This window comes from Rhamphochromis sp. 'chilingali' (genome assembly GCF_963969265.1).
Source record: "Rhamphochromis sp. 'chilingali' genome assembly, chromosome: 1".
Lineage (NCBI taxonomy): Eukaryota > Metazoa > Chordata > Actinopteri > Cichliformes > Cichlidae > Rhamphochromis > Rhamphochromis sp. 'chilingali'.
Window position 1 is genome coordinate 24183700 of NC_137929.1, and position 21974 is coordinate 24205673.

Sequence of the window (21974 nt, forward strand, 5' to 3'; positions counted from 1 at the left end):
CCATCCGGGAGGGGCTCAGAGTAGAGCAGCTGCTGCTCCACATCGAAAGGAGCCAGCTGAGGTGGTTCGGGCATCTGACAAGGATGCCCCCTGGGCGCCTCCTGGGTGAGGTGTTCCAGGCATGTCCCACCGGGAGGAGGCCCCGGGGCAGACCCAGGACACGCTGGAGAGATTATATCTCTCGGCTGGCCTGGAAACGCCTTGGTGTTCCCCCGGATAAGCTGGAGGAGGTGGCTGGGGAGAGGGAGGTCTGGGCCTCTTTGCTTAGGCTGCTGCCCCCGCGACCCGGCCCCGGATAAAGCGGATGAAGATGGATGGATGGATGGATGGCTCCAGCAAACATCAGCTGATACTAGAAATTAATATTAAATAAATTCTAACAACAGCTGATCAAGCTTAAACGTGCTGCTGTTGTTTAGCGCGACATCCGCTGGTTTCCTCTTTTGGCGCAAAGTGGGCGATAAACAAACAAGAGAGCCGATCAGCTGATCACTGATCAGTTTTCATGATTGAAGTAGAAACGGGAGAGGGAGGGGGGAGAATGAAAGAAGAAGAGGCAGCTGTGCAGCGTAAAGACACAGAATAACTCCAGCTTTGTGCCTTTTTCATTGTAGCTGAATTAGGGGACAAACTGTTCCTTTTCACCTCAATAAGAAACGCGTAATATTTTCTCTGAATACAAGACTGGACGGTTGGCAACTCTAATAACTTATGAACAAAATAAAGTGCAACATCATCAGAATCAGAATCAGAAAGGGTTTTATTGCCAAATGTTGAGCAGGTTTACAACATTAGGAAATTGCTGCGGTGCTTCAGTGCAAACATACTTTCATAAATTACGCTAAAATAGACATTAAAATAAAAATAAGAATAAGAATTAAAAGTGCTAAGTAGATAGATATGTACATGAGTGCAGGTGGTGATCAGTGCCAAACATTGAATGATGCAGTGAACACAGCGTAGGGTCATGTGTTAGTGGTGGGAACAGTCTTATGGTTATTGTTCATGTGTTCAACAGCAGAGGGGAAGAAACTGTTCTTATGGCGAGAGGTTCTGGTGCGAATGGACCGGAGCCTCCTGCCTGAGGGGAGCAGGTCAAACAGACTGTGTCCAGGGTGAGAAGGGTCAGCTGAGATCCGAGCTGCACGCCCCAGTGTCCTGGAGGTGTACAGGTCCTGCAGAGATGGGAGTCTGCAGCCAATCACCTTCTCAGCAGAGCGCACAACACGCTGCAGTCTCTGTTTGTCCCTGATAGTGGCTCCAGCGTACCATTAACTTCATAGCACCCACCCAGCTGTATAGAAACTCCCTCATGCTAGCTAGCACGCAGTACGGAAAAAGTCAGCACAACGAAAATAAACTGCACCTAAACTTGGTTTATATCTGACCCAGAGAGACTGCAGGTCATAACTTCTTACCTGAAGTTCAGTTCACACTCGGACCGGCGGCCGCTTCGGGTCTCTCCTCTTGCCTCCCTTTTCCTTCATCCACCTGCTGGCTTCCACCACTTGCTAATGTTACTGCATCTGTGGAAGCTCCGCGACAGCCACCACACGAAGTAACGAGTAACGACCCTATCTAAATCCCAGTAACGACTAACGCGTTCCTGATTTTGGCATAATAACTAGTTACCGTGCTCGTTACCACAATAATAACGTAGTTACTGTAACGCGTTACTTAATAACGCGTTATTCCCAACACTGAATATGACAAATCGAGTGAGAGCTCATTTAGCTATGATGGAAGCGTAAAATGTTGCTCATAAAGGTGCATGAAATTATCTGAGAAGGAGATTCCCTCTTGCCACTTTTCTAAGTCTTGCCAAGTGTTGATGTATGTTAAGCAGAGATGGGCAGTAACGCGTTACTTGTAACGCGTTACTGTAATCTGATTACTTTTTTCAAGTAACGAGTAAAGTAAGGGATTACTATTGCAAAATCGGTAATTAGATTACCGTTACTTTCCCGTAGGAACGCTGCGTTACTGCGTTACTAAAACCGTGATTTTTTTGCGAGAATGTCTCATGACAGTGACGTAAGCAAGTGCGCCGTTGGTGACAACAGCTGTGTCCAGATCAACAATGGATCATATATCGATTGTGGGAGCGAGTATGAGCGTGCAGCGTTTAAAGCTTGGAAATACTGACCTTATTTTGAGTTTGATTCCATAAAAAGTGACAAAAACATTAGCGTCCGTTGTGCGTGGGAAGAAAACTTTTTACAGCGAAAAAAACCCCCTAAACTTTCAAGCAAGCACCGAGTGCGCAACGACGTAATGGGAAACTCACAGAGAAACTCGCGGATTCGTCAACTGACCGCAGCACACCTGCACCAGGGTAAACCTCTGCCTACCCCCAGTCCTGCTTTACAGGTGAAAATAGAGCAAAACGACCACTGAGTCTTTGACTTTATTTATTTTCTGCTGTGTTTTACTTGCATCTATTTGAAAGAGTGAGTGTAAACACAAAAAATATTTTATTTTATGTGCTGGAATGTGCAGAAAATAAGTTTAAATATTAAACTAAGTTCTTCAAGTCAGAGAATGGTGCATATAATTTAATATTTATTTGATGCATAAAGTTAAAGGATTAAAACTGATAAAACAAGTTAAAAAAAAGAGACTTTTCCATTTGATTACATTTTGTATGATGGATTATGTAGAAAAAGTAGAATTGGGCTGAAAGATCTATCGCTTTATCACCTCTTCAGGTTGTAAATCGTGTTTTTAAAAAGTAACTAAGTAACTAAGTAATTAATTACTTTTGAAAATAAGTAATCAGTAAAGTAACGGGATTACTTTTTGGGGGGAGTAATCAGTAATTAGTTACTGATTACTTTTTTCAAGTAACTTGACCAACACTGATGTTAAGTACTGAAAAAATCATAAATTCTTCAGTTTTTTAAAGTTAAGAGTTTTTACATGTAATTTGTTCTAAAACAGAGCTGACTTTACATAGCATGTCTTCATGTGTATTAACATGTGCTGTAACCAAAGACTGATTTGAAGTAATCGATATAATAAATTATATATATTTTTTGGTACATTTTTTTTTTACTTGCATTTTACTTTCATTGATATATTTTGTATGAAGTTTGCTGTATGTTCTATGTATCATATGGCAATAAACGTATTTTTGAGAAAATCTGTTTTGAATCTAGTTTTTATATGCTGAATTTTATAGTAAGTAGAAATCTTAACCTAAATGCTAAAGGTAATATAACACTAGTGATAGGTTTTGAGTTTCGACCCAATTTTATTAACCTCAAGTTGGTTATTGGTCAATTTAACCCAATTTTTGGATAGTTATCCTAACCCAGAGTGCTGGGTCAAACCAGTAACCCAACCCTGTTAAGTTGAAACAACAACAATATTTGACCCAGCATTGGGTTACAAATTGGGTTATTTTTAACCGTGCAATATTTAGGGTGTATCAGTCAGAAGTCAGCTGTGTACCAACCTGACTTCTGCACAACACAACTGATGATCTCATCTCAAGGAGGCAAGAAATTTCACAAATGAATCCTGATAAGGCACATCTATGAAGTGAAAACCATTTCAGGTGAATACATCATGAAACTTATTGAGAGAAGGCCAAGGGTTTGCAGCGATATCAAGAAAACAAAGGGTGGCTACTTTCAGGAATCTAAACTATAAAACATGTGTAGAGTCCATTTTTTCAATTTTTCATTGAGTCCTGCATTTGACTCCACATCAGGGCCGTGCAGAGAGGTTTAAAGGGGCGGGTGCTCAAAGTTAAAAAGGGGCACATTGAACCAGGCTGAATAACAACAACACACATTCATCAAGAATCTAATATGGGAAGGGCAGGGCTGTGTTGATCTGAGACTGTAGACATTAAAAAGTCCACAGGAGAGGTGGTAGCTGATTAAACAAGTGTCATGAGATAATAAAAAAAATGCAAAGATTGGTGACAGCGCTTGGAACCATAAGGCAATAAAAAACTGTGAGAAATAATTTAGGCTCTGCCTGTGAATCACTCTTTGCTTCTCTTCTTCCTTCCATCCCATCATTTCATATATCACTCTCCCACTTGCTATGTGAGAACAAGGCACAACTTGCTATTGCAATAAACTATAATCTAATTATCCACACCTAACAACTCTTGCACTTAATCTATAATAAAATGATGACAGAAAAATGTTATAGCCCTGCCTTTAGTATCCTCACACAGCTCCTACTGTTTCCTCCTCATGTCCTTACCAGGCATGTCTGGACAATGTTATATCATGAGTAATATTTTTTTAAATCCAGCTAAATAAAACACACACATGCACACACAGGGACATTTTAGACCTTCTTCAGAATACTGTATATACTATGGGCATCATGGTGCTGATCCAGAATCCTTACATTATTATTTATTACTAGAGCTACAATAATAAAGCAATGAGGAGGGGGAAGTAATAAATATGAAATAATGTATTTATGATGATTCCATTTGTTTCACTATCCACTCTGTGCAGGGGCAAAGCTTATTACATTTTTAAACTGTAGAGATACAATCATTTTACTGCTGTAAAATCCACATTTTGTCTTATTTAAAATATAAATCTAATATAATCTGCTTCTTAATGTATGTTCTTTAAAATACAGCGTGTGTTTTTAATATATTATAATTATAATAATGCATAATTATGTGGACATGCATATTAGATCGTTTTTTAGTGAAATATAATCCCTCCAGAAAGGCAGGAAAAGCCCGGAAACTTACTTTAAAACTAAATATGTTCTGAATACTTTAAAACTAAATATGTTCCCTAAAACGGTGGACAGAGCTACAGACCCATGACAGCCTTACACAGGTAGCCAGCAGCTGTGACCAGCACTACTTGTGCAGTTAATAAAAGGACAGGTAATGTTTGTCGCGCTGTTGCACACACAGCACGCTCGTTTGTTTCAGTTCGTCAGTTGCCACAAGACAGCTTACCAACGTGTACGTAATAAGCTAATACTCCTGGGTGCTACACACTACAGTGTGCGCTGCACACCTACTTACTGGTTTTGTCGCATCAGTCTGTGTCTCTGAGTTAACTTGTGTTTCTTCTACAGGTCTGGACCGCTAAAAATGCGCGTGCTCTTTGTGAGCTCTTTCCCGGCTCGTAACCAGCGCGTTCTGCCGTCAAGAGCGATCATTGGTTAAATGTGATCATGTGACTGATGCAAGAAGATCCTTTTATTTAGCAAAACTGTGATTAATAGTTAAATATTATTGTTGAGGGGCACAGACAGGACTCCGCACGCACACACACACACATAAAAAAATAAATAAATAAAAAAAAAAGATTTTTTTTTAAAAAGTTGCCTCAACAAAAGGGCACTTTGGGCACCCATCAGGAAAGGGGCGGGTGCTCAAGCCCCTCTAGCCCCCCCCCCCCCTCTGCACGTGCCTGCTCCACATCTTGCCTACCACACAGCAAATCCGTGACAGTGTGTCCAAACTTTTGACTGTGTTGACATAAAGTGTACTATATATAGCAACTGTCAAAGAATTTCATCACCTTGGATGAATGTAGCATGTTAATTTTGTGTAGCTTTACAACAAAGGCATTGTTATTAAGAAAATAGGGAAAAGGTCATGTGTTCAAAAAACATACATATCAAAAATTAAGGTAGAGTTTCAGTCATGTCAACAATCACAAGAGAGAGAGAGAGAGACAGAAATGAATGAAAAGAGACATTAAATTTAAATGTTTTTAAATCACTCTTTAAAAACATTTGTGCACAGATGGAAATTTTATTTGATATCACATAACTCACACACTCCCTGAGTGTGTTTCTTGTTGATTTGTTGTCTTACTCATGCAACACGACATACAAACTGAATGGTTTTTGTGAAACATAAATCTAAATATTGATCATAAACAAGAGCAACTTATTAAAGTTCTTACATGACATCTACTTAATTAAAAGAAAAACAGAAATAGTAATTTAATAAACATGTTATACTTTAACACATTTACAGTGGGGCAAAAAAGTATTTAGCCAGCCACCGATTGTGCAAGTTCCCCCACCTAAAATGATGACAGAGGTCAGTAATTTGCACCAGAGGTACACTTCAACTGTGAGAGACAGAATGTGAAAAAAAAAAATCCATGAATCCACATGGTAGGATTTGTAAAGAATTTATTCGTAAATCAGGGTGGAAAATAAGTATTTGGTCAATAACAAAAATACAACTCAATACTTTGTAACATAACCTTTGTTGGCAATAACAGAGGTCAAACGTTTACTATAGGTCTTTACCAGGTTTGCACACACAGTAGCTGGTATTTTGGCCCATTCGTCCATGCAGATCTTCTCGAGAGCAGTGATGTTTTGGGGCTGTCGCCGAGCAACACGGACTTTCAACTCCTGCCACAGATTTTCTATGGGGTTGAGGTCTGGAGACTGGCTAGGCCACTCCAGGACTTTCAAATGCTTCTTACGGAGCCACTCCTTTGTTGCCTGGGCGGTGTGTTTTGGATCATTGTCATGTTGGAAGACCCAGCCTCGTTTCATCTTCAAAGTTCTCACTGATGGAAGGAGGTTTTGGCTCAAAATCTCACGATACATGGCCCCATTCATTCTGTCCTTAACACGGATCAGTCGTCCTGTCCCCTTGGCAGAAAAACAGCCCCATAGCATGATGTTTCCACCCCCATGCTTCACAGTAGGTATGGTGTTCTTGGGATGCAACTCGGTATTCTTCGTCCTCCAAACACGACGAGTTGAGTTTATACCAAAAAGTTCTACTTTGGTTTCATCTGACCACATGACATTCTCCCAATCCTCTGCTGTATCATCCATGTGCTCTCTGGCAAACTTCAGACGGGCCTGGACATGCACTGGCTTCAGCAGCGGAACACGTCTGGCACTGCGGGATTTGATTCCCTGCCGTCGTAGTGTGTTACTGATGGTGACCTTTGTTACTTTGGTTCCAGCTCTCTGCAGGTCATTCACCAGGTCCCCCCGTGTGGTTCTGGGATCTTTGCTCACCGTTCTCATGATCATTTTGACCCCACGGGATGAGATCTTGCGTGGAGCCCCAGATCGTGGGAGATTATCAGTGGTCTTGTATGTCTTCCATTTTCTGATGATTGCTCCCACAGTTGATTTCTTCACACCAAGCTGCTTGCCTATTGTAGATTCACTTTTCCCAGTCTGGTGCAGGTCTACAATACTTTTCCTGGTGTCCTTCGAAAGCTCTTTGGTCTTGGCCATGGCGGAGTTTGGAGTCTGACTGTTTGAGGCTGTGGACAGGTGTCTTTTATACAGATGATGAGTTCAAACAGGTGCCATTCATACAGGTAACGAGTGGGGGACAGAAAACTTCTTACAGAAGACGTTACAGGTCTGTGAGAGCCAGAGATTTTCCTTGTTTGAGGTGACCAAATACTTATTTTCCACCCTAATTTACGAATAAATTCTTTACAAATCCTACCATGTGGATTCATGGATTTTTTTTCACATTCTGTCTCTCACAGTTGACGTGTACCTCTGGTGCAAATTACTGACCTCTGTCATCATTTTAAGTGGGGGAACTTGCACAATCGGTGGCTGACTAAATACTTTTTTGCCCCACTGTATTTAAAGAATCAAAGTCTCAGGTGAAGGTGAACACAAACTGCAGTGGTTTTCTTGTCTTATTATAAAGTATAATGCTTGAACATATATGTCCACTAATAATGCCTTTAGTTGTGTCTAGTATTATATTTGGATATTTTATTTTTTTCCTTCAACAAGAAAATTAGTTGAAATTCCAATCTCATCGAATGTTAAAAGACTCTTTGAGACTTTTTTCTGCCTGACCTTTTGTGATTTGTTTCCAGGGTGTTGGAATATCAGCAGGTTTTGCATTCAATTCTTTGGCAAAATTATTGTTGTACTTTGCTATCACATATTTCCAGTAGTCTGATGCCTCAAGGCTCACATCTGGAGGTATTTTCCAGTCTGGGTAAATTTCCCTATATCGCTTGTAAGGATAATATACATGGTTTGTAGCACTGCAGCGAAAATGTTGGTCACTCGTTACAAGAGAAGAGCATATGTCAGTGACAAGTTTTTGTGTATTTGGCCAACTGAAACCTCCCAGACCTCGAAGCCGATGCAGTACAGTGAAGTGCTGAGTATGGGCTCTTCCTCCTGCATCACAGGGAGATTTGCAGAATGGACACTGTTTGCCACAACCAGCCAGTTTGTTGAAAAGCTCATTCTGGGGCTGCACATGGAGATGCTGTAGTTTCATTTCAGTATTTACATTTTTAAACTTCATTCTCAGATCTTGTGCCATGTCATTGACAGACACTGTGAGCCATTCAGCAAACTGTTCTTTGTCAGCATTGTTCAGGATCATGAAAGCACCAAGAGCATCTTTGAAAATGACAAGTTTATCACCAAGTTCTTTACAAATATCTTCAACAAATGTGTTGAAGTCATCACTCTTTCCTGTTTTTGCCTTGTGGATTGCATCATTTATGCTTCTGATACATGACTGCAGACGTCGGTCCTCAAACTCAGATATTGTTGACACAGTTGAAAAGCGTTCCACTATTTTGTTGAGTATCCATGTCTTGACATATTTCTCATATGAGCAAATATAGCTCACATAGTTTTTAAAATCATCCTTTGAAAGCAGATCCAGTAGAACTGAATACTGGAAGGACATTCGATGGCTGAACTGCTCACATGTCAGCATTTCATGAATGATATCAGGTCCCAGACATCGACTGATAAAGTCTTCAACAGCAGGCTTCAAACATCGGTTGGTGAATTCTTCTGCTTTCTTCTGACACTGGTCTTGTTCATAAAACACATATTTAAAATCATCACAAAACCTTTCCTTGTTTTTCATCAGACATCTGTAAGGATCATTTTCTTGGATGAAATCTTCGTGCATTTTCTGAAACTCTCTGGCTGCAAATCCACAGATGTGCTGTTTGAGAGAAACTTCAAACTCAATGTCTGTTTGAACATCTTGATTGTTTTGTAGTTTCTCATCAATGATGTGTAGGATCTCCTGGATATAAGTATCAGAGTAATTGTTTTTCCTTTTCACTCTTTCTCTCACAAAATCAGTGCAATCATTGATGATGCTGTCAGCCAGTTGATGTGCAGCCATTGGGTGATCTTGAATGTTGTACCACTTGCTGAGATTATGTTTAATTTTGTTGTAGGATCCTTCAGCTGTATATTTGAAAGGCTCTTTTCCACAATCTTCCAGACATTGTTGACTTAATAATTCACATGCATGACTCCCCCTGTGTGACAGATTGATTCTCAGGTAGTGAGATACGCTGGTGAAGACATTTGTGATCTTTTGTTCAGAAAAAGAAAGCTTCTTCAGAGTTTCATTCCACATCTTGTCAAATTCTTTGTCCAGCTCTTCATCACTCATCTGGACTTTTTTCTTTCTCCACTTATTTATCAACACATGTACTGCCTTTTCGATCTCTCTTTTATGATTCTCTTTGATTTTATCAATTTCTCTCATCCCCTTTCTGTTTTCTGCTGCTGCTGTGAGCTGATTAAAAACAGATCTCTCCATTTTTTTTCCAAGGCTCTTTGAACTGTTTGCGAATTCCTCTTTGTATCTTTGAACCAGATAAACATGACCCTCTGTTTGTTTGAAATACTGTGTCAGATTTTCTAGAAGTCTTGTCTCCCATGTGGACAGCACTGTGGAGGCTTCGCTTTTCAAAGATGTGAGAAATTCTCTCATGTCAGAAGATTCAGATTTTGTAGCAACTGTCCCAAAATTGGAAATTCTTCTTTCTGCGTTTGTTACCCAGGTGTACATTTCTTTTTTGAATTCCCACTCCCATTTGTTGAATTCTGTGCAGAGTCTCATGTATGCATCAGCTACGAGGCTGTTTCTGAAGCTGAAGATGAAATTTTCATACTTTACTGCAGTCCACAGACTTGTCATCCACTCTTTAAACTCCATGACATCATTAGCAGGTGACTCACAGTTTCCCAGCAGTTGGATGATGTGTTTCTTGAGCTCATATACAGCCTCACTGTAGCCTGCATTGACTGGTGCCATTGGTGGGTTTCCATTCCAGAGTCCAGGAATGTACCAGTTCCCAGTGTCTGGACTGTACTCCATCACATCAGTGAAGCTCTTGTTCTCCTCTTTCTTTTCCATTTTGGCTGCTGCCTGGGTCATCTCATTCAACTGTTCCAGGAGCAGTTTCCTGTCTCGTAAGTTCTTCTCATGGGCTGAAACATCGGACACATTCTGGTGAACGAACACACATTTAGGCTTTTTGCCCACCTCCTTCATCCTGAGAAAAGCATGCACAACTATTTGTAGGATGTCCTTCATTTCAGTCGAATTCTCCATTGCAATATTGACAATGGTGACATCACTCAGCCCCACAACAAGTGTAGCAAGCTCATTGTCGTGCTCAAAGCTGTTGTCCAGTTGTGCAAGTTCTGGTGACTTTAAGCCCTCAGTGTCAATGATCAGCATGAAGTCACAGTTTAGGACTTTTTTCATGTCTTCATTGATTTTGATGAGCAACATAAAGGCACCTCGAGTACATCGACCACTGCTGACTGCAAACTGCACTCCAAACATGGTGTTAAGGAGAGTGGACTTTCCTGTGCTCTGAACTCCAAGAACTGTGACTACCAGGATCTTTCTGTTTGGAGACACCAAGTCACTGAGCTGAGAGAGAACATCAGTCACCCATCTGAGAGGGATGTTGGATGCATCTCCATCTACAAGCTCAAGGGGAAATCCATCAAGCAACAACTCTGCACACAGTTTGGGCAGATGCTGCAGCTGTTGACGTGCTGGATCTGTTTGTGGAAGGGACAGTGAGGCTTCATAGATCTGACCCATTTCACGGAAGAAGTGTTCAGTCCCCAGTGAGCTGTTGGAAATTTGTCTGTCAATTTCTTTGATCTCTTCTTTGTTCTCAGAGTTCTTACATTTTTCTTTATATTTCTCCTGAAGTTCAGACAGTTTTATACGAGACAGGTTATCCAAGTTCATTTGCATCCATTTCAGGAAATAAAACCTCTCCTTTCCTGGGCTTGATATTGCATTGATGAAACATGTCATAGCTGTGGACATGTCATAAGAGTTCTGCTTTTTCCTCAGTTGTTTTTTCGTCAGCTGAAGTTCACTCTTGTAATCTTCTATATTTCTACAGTCAGCTTTTCGAAGTCGAAATTCTTCTTTCTCTAAGCAGGTCAGTTCTTTCCATATTTCACCTTGCCGAGGAAGGTGATTGTCTTTGTATTTAAGGATGTCTTGAATTTCAACAGTGATGGCTTCAGCATTTTTCTTTGCAATCTGGCACTCTGGAGAGTCTTCATCAATCAGGATTCCCAGTTCATGGGCAATGTCTGCCATCTGCTCCACTGGGATCTTTATTGCTGAGTTTTCCACCACATCTCTGACTTTTTTTCTCAAACTTTTCACAAAGTCTGCTTCATTTTTCTGTTTCTTCCTAATAATTATGATCTTGTCATTAGTCAAGCCCAATTTGTTTGCTACTTTTTCTAAAGCATCTTTACTGAACCGCTTGCTGTAATAGTTACCCACTAAGAAGATCTCTGCCTTGTGATGTTGGTTGGTAAGTAGACTGAATTCAGATTCAGAGCCTAAATGGTCAAAGAACACAAAAACTGCAGCAGATGTCTGACACAGAAAGGAGTATTGTGTTTCAAAAGATTCAATGTCCCCATGAAGGTTAGCTACAGCCACTGGCTGACTGAAAATATCAGTGTTTGTGTTTCCACCAGGAAGATACCAAGTAATTTCAGTCAGTCCGTTGGATATTCTTCTTGGACTGTCACCACACTCCATGTTGTAGTGAACAAAGGTGTCATGGTACTGCTGAGAATTGCTCAGAAGCTTATTGAGAATTTCTGACTTGGACAAGGAGCACTCACCCAGTCTGACAAAAGAGATCATTGGAAGTTCAGACAGAACGATTCTGTCTTCAATGAAGCCCTTAGACTCTGACAGAGACTGAGGTCTGTACTTTTTAACAATGTCTCTCATGGCCCACAGCATGAGTGTGCACTGATTGGTGTCACAATTTGGAAGCAGCAGAGGAACAGAGAACTGACACATGGACATTTTTAGTGCCATTTCCTGCTGCAGAAAACCATCAGAACACAGAAAGAGAGCAGTGATTATATCAAGAGGGTTCACCTTGTCATCTGCGTTTGGACTGTCAGAATCAAACTCTGTACTTCCTGATTCCTCATCACTGCTTGAGTCACACTCTGAGGTATATGTCACATTTCTAACTGTCACATTAACCATCATCAGTTTCCTTAGAAAATGCCAGAGTTTGTCTGATTTACACTTTGCAGGTTCATCAGTGATGGTCCTCTTTTTGAGCTCAAGTATTTTGCTGAGTGATAGTTTCTCTCTGTAGTACTGCTCCAAGCCCAGGTCCTCCAGTAACCTCTCCAGCTGTGTCTCTGTGGATACAGAGAATCTTAATTTTAACAAAATACTGGCATTTTAAAAGGCCATTTAAAACATGTTTTAAATCAATTAATGATTTTCTTTATGCAAGAACCTTAAAATATCCTCATCTAGTTTTTTTTGGGCCACAATGACTGAAAGGTTTTCACACAGTATGGTATGAATACTGCATGACTGTTGTAATCTTGTTAGCTGTTGTATATTATTATTAATATATATCTTTTTGCTTCTCACTGGATTTTAGTTCAACATGTGTAAGAAGAGAAATATAATTTGGTTTTATGTTAAGTTTTATCCTATATTTTTATAGTAGAGTTTAGTGGAGGTTAGTTACTGCCTAATGAACAGTGCTTCCTCTGAGACAATTTAAAATGCTGATCCACAGGTCTAAAGTTACATTCCAGTATGTTGTCCAGAAGTTAGGTTCTGTGGGAACTGGTCCCTGTGCAAAATCCCTGGAATTTTTTAAAGGCCCTGCAGAAATGCTGTGCACTGTTCTAGCTGATGTATTCAAGTCTAAAGCTGGACAAGATAATGACCATGTTAACACAAGTGTGTACAAAAAATAACACAGTGTTATGTACTTTAAATACTTTTTACTCTTGCCCACTATATTTTCCACTACATGGCAGGGAAGACATGATATCTTCACTTCACAGTTGTTGTAAAATCACATCAACAGTGTGATCACTGAAAGGCTTCAAAATAATAGCACTAATGCCATCAGTCAGATTCATCTATAACTTTAGATTTTCAACGTTACATATACAAGTGAGGCTGTAACAATAACTTCACAAAAGCAAAGAAAAATGTGTTTGTTTGGCTCACATGCTGTTATGATGAGGTCAAACGTATGCACAAACAAATGCAGATATGTTTATGTCATTGTAGCTCCTGTTTTTTACAAGAATCTGAATTTGATCATCTACATCAGGGAACAAGTTGTAGCGCTCCTTGAACACCTGTTTTTAATTTGTGTTTGCTTTGAGTTACTGAATCTGCACTTTGTAAAAGGAAAAAAAATATCTGAAATACAGGCACGTGCAGAGGGAGGGGCTTGAGCACCCGCCCCTTTCCTGATGGGTGCCCAAAGTGCCCTTTTGTTGAGGCAACTTTTAAAAAAAAAAAATTATTATTATTTTTTTTTTTTAATGTGTGTGTGCGTGCGGAGTCCTGTCTGTGCCCCTCAACAATAATATTTAACTATTAATCACAGTTTTGCTAAATAAAAGGATCTGGCTTGCATCAGTCACATGATCACATTTAACCAATGATCGCCCTTGACGGCAGAACGCGCTGGTTACGAGCCGGGAACGAGCTCACAAAGAGCACGCGCATTTTTTCCGGTCCGGAGCTGTAGAAGAAACACAAGTTAACTCAGAGACACAGACTGATGCGACAAAACCAGTAAGTAGGTGTACAGCGTACACTGTAGTGTATAGCACCCAGGAGTATTAGCTTATTACGTACACGTTGGTAAGTTGTCTTGTTGCAACTGACGAACTGAAACAAACGAGCGTGCTGTGTGTGCAACAGCGCGACAAACATTACCTGTCCTTTTATTAACTGCACAAGTAGTGCTGGTCACAGCTGCTGGCTACCTGTGTAAGGCTGTCATGGGTCTGTAGCTCTGTCCACCGTTTTAGGGAACATATTTAGTTTTAAAGTAAGTTTCCGGGCTTTTCCTGCCTTTCTGGAGGGATTATATTTCACTAAAAAACGATCTAATATGCATGTCCACATAATAATTATTATAATTATAATATATTAAAAACACACGCTGTATTTTAAAGAACATACATTAAGAAGCAGATTATATTAGATTTATATTTTAAATAAGACAAAATTTGGATTTTATAGCAGTAAAATGATTGTATCTCTACAGTTTAAAAATGTAATAAGCTTTGCCCCTGCACAGAGTGGATAGTGAAACAAATGGAATCATCATAAATACATTATTTCATATTTATTACTTCCCCCTCCTCATTGCTTTATTATTGTAGCTCTAGTAATAAATAATAATGTAAGGATTCTGGATCAGCACCGTGATGCCCATAGTATATACAGTATTCTGAAGAAGGTCTAAAATGTCACTGTGTGTGCATGTGTGTGTTTTATTTAGATGGATTTTTAAAAAAAATATTACTCATGATATAACATTGTCCAGACATGCCTGGTAAGGACATGAGGAGGAAACAGTAGGAGCTGTGTGAGGCTACTAAAGGCAGTGCTATAACATTTTTCTGTCATCATTTAGATTAAGTGCAAGAGGTGTGGATAATTAAATTATAGTTTATTGCAATAGCAAGTTGTGCCTTGTTCTCAGATGGACAGCAAGTGGAGAGATATATATGAAATGATGGGATGGAAGGAAGAAGAGAAGCAAAGAGTGATTCACAGGCAGAGCCTAAATTATTTCTCACAGTTTTTTATTGCCTTATGGTTCCAAGCGCTGTCACCAATCTTTGCATTTTTTTTATTATCTCATGACACTTGTTTAATCAGCTACCATCTCTCCTATGGACTTTTTAATGTCTACAGTCTCAGATCAACACAGCCCTGCCCTCCAGCACTATCAGCAGCAGGAGCAGCAGAAACCCCTCAACAGCAACATTGTACTGTGGCTGTAGCTCAGGTGGCAGAGCAGGTCAGCCACTAATCAGAAGGTCGGTGGTTCGATCCCAGGCTGCCTCCTGGCTGCATGCCAAATATCCTTGGGCAAGATACTAACCCCATGTTTGCCTACTGGCGGTGGTCAGAGGGCCCGGTGGCGCCAGTGTCCGGCAGCCTCGCCTCTGTCAGTACGCCCCAGGGTGCCTGTGGCTACAATGTAGCTTGCTTTTGCCTGTGGGTGAATGACTGAATGTAGTGTAAAGCGCTTTGGGGTCCTTAAGGACTAGAAAAGCGCTATACAAATGCAGGCCATTTACCATGTACCCATCAGGTAAAACATCGGCGATGTTTGCTTTGCCTTGTTTCCCATATTAGATTCTTGATGAATGTGTGTTGTTGTTATTCAGCCTGGTTCAATGTGCCCCTTTTTAACTTTGAGCACCCGCCCCTTTAAACCTCTCTGCACGGCCCTGCTGAAATATTTCTTAATTTTTTTTTTCAGTAAATTCCTTTCACTTACTTGTGTTCATAGACGTCTCAACAGACAGTGTTTCACTGCTGTCCATTTCTTCGGGAGCCTCAAAGGAGTTTTCTTTGTTTGATTTTATGTTGCCGAGAGTTGAACTGTTCATTTATCATGCACAGTTTCTCCCTCCATGCAGTGGTAGGAGCAGGAGCAGGATCTGTGGGGATTAGTGATGTTAATAATAATAAAGCATTTTACTCACAATTCCTGCTTACAGGATGCACATGATATCAAGCCTTTTTACTAAAACATGATATTGTTACTTCATTACATTAAAACTTTAAAAATCAATCTTTACTGCTTTTTTTTCCACTGCCCAGCAAATTTTTTTATTTATTTATTTTTTTTAAATCTGCCATTTTCCAGAAACTAGATGATGATGATGATGATGGATTCAAAAACAGCAATAAAAATATTCAATCACATACACTTTTGTGCAAATCCATTTTTTTTTCACATTTCTGCTCATTGTGTTTATGCTTCTCCAACACAATTTAAATTTGTTTCACAGGTTCCTTTTAACTGGGGCACGTTCTTCGTACCTCGCTAAGTAAGTTAGCTGGATTTGATTGTTGACGATTTCGCGTGATCTTGGATCGTTCGGTTCCCCGAAGCTCATCCGGGACTTGCTGCCATAGCAACAGAGCCGTAAGCGTAAACCTGCTCGGGAGCAGGTTTACTTTATGTAAACAGGATTAGATCGCGGCCACGCAGGTATGTCCGCTTCATTTATACGAAAGCAACAGCGATATTCCACCACTGTTTCACCATAAATAAATAACATCAATGTAACTAAAGATGATGCAGCACTTGATCCTTTTATTGATGTCACACAGATACATACAGGTCATTTCCTAAAAAAGGGAAATGTACTATTAACATTCTATTACATGTATTTGATTATTACAGATGTAATTCATATTTCAGAGTAGTAATTGTAAATTACTTCGTGTAATCAAGATGAGAGACCACGGCTATAAAAGCGAAGGTGGATTTGGGAAGCCTGTCGCAGCCATGTCCTGTCCGTATACGCGAGCCACCCATTGCGGAAGGTGCAAGATTGATAAGGAGAGTTTTCAGAATTCAGCGTATATTGCGGGACAGACAGGATCCTTTAGCTCAGCGCAACAGTGTGCTCATAGAGAGATATCGATATTCCCGTGAGGGTATTATTCACTTAACCAACTTGTTGACGAGGGGGTGCAGGACCACCACCTGTCTTTTGTTGCTCTGCCCTTTTCTTGGTTGCTGTTATGAACAAACAAACAGATTATTCCAGGGTCTCATTCCAAGAGACTAAAAGCAATATAAGAGATAAATATTACCATTCTGTAGAATATTCTTATATTTCACTTTTACTTGTTCCCATGTTCTAGTGGGTCCTGTTGTGGCTCTAATGTGAAAGGGGATATAATATAACATATTATAATATAATGTGATATAATATTGGATAATATAGTGTGATATGATAAATCTACCCTACCGCCTACTGGTGTTGGCCAGAGGGGCCGATGGCGCGATATGGCAGCCTGGCTTCTGTCAGTCTGCCCCAGGGCAGCTGTGGCTACAACCGTAGCTGCTTCCACCAGTGTGTGAATGTGAGAGTGACTGAATAGTGGCATTGTAAAGCGCTTTGGGTGCCTTAAAAAGCGCTATATCAATCCACTCCATTATTATTGTTATTATTAGATTACTTACGAGTTTAATTTGTCAGCAACTTTCTGCCAGCCCTCTCTCCTTGCTTTTGCAGCCTTTGCAGTGTTCCCTTGCGTTCTGATTAAACTCTGAAACTCCTGAAATCCCTCACTCAAGAGTTCTTGCTCTGCTGCCGGAAAATACCGAGCGCGCTCCTTCGACATTTTCGCCGACCAATCAGAGGGTTGCCGATCAATGTTTCTACTATCGATGCGTAGCCCCTTTTACGACACCCAGTGATCTCACATTACTTCATCCAGCTGTACTAATCGTCAACAGCAGGTGTGTTCGGAGAACCGGATTAGCGAGCTCACGGTTAGCGCGATGATTTGGACTTGGATGTGTCATTTGATCTTGGATGTAGTAAGCGATGTACGAAGAACGGGCCCCTGGACAGAATTGCCAACTGGCCTGGATGCAAACTAATTTCCAGCATGCAGCAGGAGACATTTTATGCTGTTCACTGACAGCTTTTGCGCTGTCAGTGAACAGCCTCCACTCATCTGCATCATAGTCACAACCCAATGCACCCAAAAGCACTTCTACATCAACACAACAAGTGAAGTTATCACATAAATATTTTCTCATGAGGACAGTATTTTTGTTTCAGGAAAGTAGTTCCTTGCCTGTCAAACCCTGTCATCCCATCCTCCTGTCCAGTTTAAATAGGCATCTTCTCTCTGAAAGTAATAAGAGGAAAGTCTGAAAGTCTGTATACCACAAAGGCCACCACCCTGACAATCAGAAAATGGGAAAAATACCTTATTAAGAAGGGTGTGAATTTAAGGCACTTGTGCAATCCTGCAGGCCTAATACAGAAGATATCACTTAAAAAGTGGCACAACACAGAAGACAGAAAATTATTTTATGTTGGATTACTGTGTGGGGCTTTTATTTGAAGTCTGAAACTCTTTGTAAAGTGCTTTACAAATAAAGTCATTATTTAAATTATTTTAACTGCTCTGCAGAGTAGGAGTACTCAGATTACTCAGATATTTTAATGAAGTATAAGCAAGTAAGAGTCCTGTATTTTAAGTCCTGCATTAAATTAGAAAAGCATTAAAATATATTTAAATATTCTAAGGTAAATGTAGTTATTCTGCAGAATAAGCACACGCCCTTTGCGCAGACTCAGGAAAGATCTTGCGTCGTCATCCAGCACCCACTGTTCTCAACCCGGAAATCAATTTATCGATCCCTCTGTGATGCATAAAACTGCTTATCATTACAACATTAATGGTGTTTAGACTGAACCAGCTGCTTCTCTCTGCTGCACTTATTAAAATGTTCTTATTATGTGACAGAATTCCTAAAACAATCATAAATCAGATGATACGCAGACACACACACTGAGATATCTGTTACAAAACATCAGTATTAAAACAACTCACCTTTACATAACAGCTCTGCTTTTTCTTTTCTGCTTCAGGCTTTTTTCTTCTTTATGCAGTAAATTTACGGACAAACCGTCCTGTAGATCTCCAAATGTGGCAGCAGTGAGAGCGCTCCTGCTATTCTGTTGGTGTTGGGGAACTATGATTATTTTCACTTTTGTTTTAATGACCACGTGACAAGTCTCTACGTTTTTTTAATTTACAAAAAAAATAAATAAATAACGGCAAATTACCAAGAACAAAGTTTCCGTTTTCATTTTCCTAACTTCGAATGGATCAGATATTAGAAAAGGCAAGGCACACGTTGGAATCAACGTTTATCCTTAAAATGAAGCATAAAGAAATAGAAGAATTGCAGATGGTAAATATTCTGAATTATTTTTGTTATTATATGTTCGAGTCCGTATGTCCTGAATATAAAGCTTCTTGTTTTCGCTGTTTATATATTTTGCGTTCATTCATTTTATTTCAGAAAGTCTTAAAGCCGCAGGCATCAACACGCCTGAAGGCGGCGCTGTGACCCACCTTTCCCCAGCCAGTTATCGAGCTTCCGGTACGCAGAGAATAAACTACCAGTTTATCTAGGGAAGCTTGCGGTACAGCTTAAAAAACATGCTCCGTATAAACTGGCCATGATATAAAGAGACATTGTGACCTGAGTCTGTGCTCTGAAGGTAAGAGTACTCCCAGGATGGAGTGACACAGAGGAAACACTCGTGTTTCATTTACACGGTTAGCTTAGCCACTGCACTGTTGTTTATAGCGTTAGCACGTTGTTAGCGAGTTGCTCCTAGAGAAGTACATCTTTATCAGTGTTAGATTGAGACACTGGGTTTGTTTGGGATATGGACGTTATCGTTACTGGAAGATGTGATAACTATATGAGCTCACCAGCACAGCTCAGGTGAGCGTATCTGTAGATGTTTGTATGTATTTTCATTTCGAAACTGATTACTCGAGTTATACAGGGACCGTTCTCATCTTTCGCTCTTTTTGTTGTTGAATTCATTTTTATCTTGGGCCAGCTTGAACAGCTGCAAACCACAAGATGATTAAAAATATTATTTGATTTATTTTTCATGCATTAACTTTTTTATCTAGTCATGCACAAATAAGGTGATTTGTATTCGTGTGTCCTTAAGGTATTTTTCCTACTACCAACGAAACGATATAAATTAACTGAGATTTTACAGGAAGTGACTATATTTGCTAATGTGACTCCTACTTATTCTCTTTAAGCTTAGCCTTTTAACCAGAGTCCTTAAGTTCCACTAAGTGAAATGGAAAATGCATGACAGAAACATGCACTACAGGGTAGACTGTTTACCACTGGGTAAATACTGAGCAGATACTGCAGATAAACTACAGATACATTTATTCAACTTCAAATTTACTAACAGATGATAAACTTGATGGATAAAATGCAAGAATCTTAAATTGGTTTCAGCTGCACCACCGTCATCGGTCTCAGAAATACTCCCATCATCTCCAGCATGGCATCATGATGAAATGGGTTTTTAAGAATGGGATGAATCATAAATAACAGGAGATTTCCATCAGTGAGTCCACGGATAAATGATTGTCCACAGCTCGGTACAGGTTTTTTGAAACAGTGATTACTACATACAGTGGCGAGCAGCTTATTGACAACCTGACGGCTGCCTTCATGTCCACAGAGCAACATAGCAACAACATCACTACATAAAAATGCAGGTTAAAGTGTTCCAGCATGTACTCTGATATTGACTGGATGAAATGAAAGTGTGTGTCAGCTAAATACTTTATTTGCAGCAGGAGAGAAGGCGTCAGAAACTTGAAGTTTATCAAAAAAAAAACAAACCTGCCACTGAGCTCGCTGATGTCAGCTACTGGGGTACAAACTCAGGCCTGTGTTTAAATTAACTTAGTGAACAGGAAATGGTGGACTTCTCTCATCCCAGGGTTACGTCTGTTTTCACTTAACCTGCGCTCTAGAGACTCCGGATGCTTAAATGTTGAAATGTTGTGTATATGTCACCTTACTGTCGGTTTTCTATGTGCAGATATAGAGATGATGCATTAGATCCATTCTGAATAGTATTTCTGAAAGGTATCCTGAGGCTAATCTGACCATGTTACACCACCTTCTGTCTACTTTCCTCAGCTTCTTCGTGTGGCCCCACCTGCTACCTCAACTTGATCCCCTGGCACAAATCTAAACATGACAGAGCCACGCAACCCCAGTATGTCCTCCATCCCTCAGACGGGCCCTGCACACACAGACTCCAGCTCACCTGCTGTTGAGATGGACCCAGTGGAGTACACACTAAGGAAGCGTCTTCCCCGGAAGCTCCCAAAAAGACGCAACGACGTCTACGTCAACATGAAGACGGACTTCCGCGCTCAGCTGGCGCGCTGTCAGAAGCTTCTGGAAGGTGGGGGTCACAGAGAGATCTGTGTTCACGGCTTGGGCCTGGCCATCAACCGGGCTATTAACATTGCCCTTCAGCTGCAGGCCAGCAGTCAGGGGGCGCTACAGCTGGCAGCCAACACCTCCACAGTGGAGCTTGTGGACGACCTGGAGCCCGAAGATCCGGACGAGGCCGGAGAGCCGATGACGCGTACACGTAACAATTCGGCCATTCACATAAAGGTGTTCTATCCTGACGCTCAGTGACCAATCAGGAGGTTTCCTGTGGATCAGCCTGAGATTCTCCATTAGTCCTCAGGCTCTGTTTGTTCCTTCGTTAACCAGTAGATCACAAACACTGAGTTTATGTGGAGAGCCACCTTTGCTATTCTTGTATTGTATACATTTTTCAGCCTGCATGCTTTGGAGCAACACTAGTGTGCACTATAATTTATACATATGTGGCTGTGCCAACTTTTTTTTTTTTTTTTTTTTAATGTGTATAATGTTTGTGTGTTCAGGTTTTAAAGATGCCGATAAGAAAGCAGCAAACAGGTGTTATTGTTGTAAATCTCCACTAGGTGGCAGTAGCAGCTACAATAAACATGCCAGGAAGTTGTTACTCTGCAGACTAACTTCTATAGCTCCATCACAACAGTGTTTTGTCAAATTGTTTACAGTGTGAGTTCAGCTGAGGGTCACTGAGACGTAGACTCTGTTTAAATGTGATTTGTGTCTCTGAACTGCTGCTCAAAATGTATATAATGCTGGATTGTTTGAAATCTGGGTAAAAATAAAAACTTGCCAGAGTGTATCTTTCTTTAACTGTTATTTCTGTATTCGTGGCTGGAAAATTTGTATGTGGAACCAGTAAATTCTGCTGTGGCAGCTTGTACTTGTGCTTGC

The 21974-nt window shown here is 40.4% G+C and overlaps 2 protein-coding genes across 2 annotated transcripts; one reads left to right on the forward strand and one right to left on the reverse strand.

Moving 5' to 3' along the window:
• Positions 1 to 7765: 7765 nt before the first annotated feature.
• On the reverse strand, positions 7766 to 15630 carry LOC308407639 (up-regulator of cell proliferation-like; the record flags this gene model as incomplete). Its single annotated transcript, XM_080899427.1, has 2 exons — positions 7766 to 12444; positions 15585 to 15630. 2 exons carry the CDS (start codon positions 15628 to 15630, stop codon positions 7766 to 7768), a joined length of 4725 nt encoding a protein of 1574 aa, XP_080755553.1.
• Positions 15631 to 19200: 3570 nt separating this feature from the next.
• pop7 (POP7 homolog, ribonuclease P/MRP subunit) lies at positions 19201 to 21882 on the forward strand. Its single transcript, XM_080880121.1, has 2 exons — positions 19201 to 19353; positions 20823 to 21882. The coding sequence occupies exon 2, from the start codon at positions 20880 to 20882 to the stop codon at positions 21333 to 21335; it is 456 nt and encodes a 151-aa protein (XP_080736247.1). The 5' UTR covers positions 19201 to 19353; positions 20823 to 20879; the 3' UTR covers positions 21336 to 21882.
• Positions 21883 to 21974: the final 92 nt, after the last annotated feature.

Excerpts from the sequence above, each read along its gene's own strand:
- pop7 (XM_080880121.1), top strand. The coding sequence starts at position 20,880 with ATGACAGAGCCACGCAACCCCAGTATGTCCTCCATCCCTCAGACGGGC.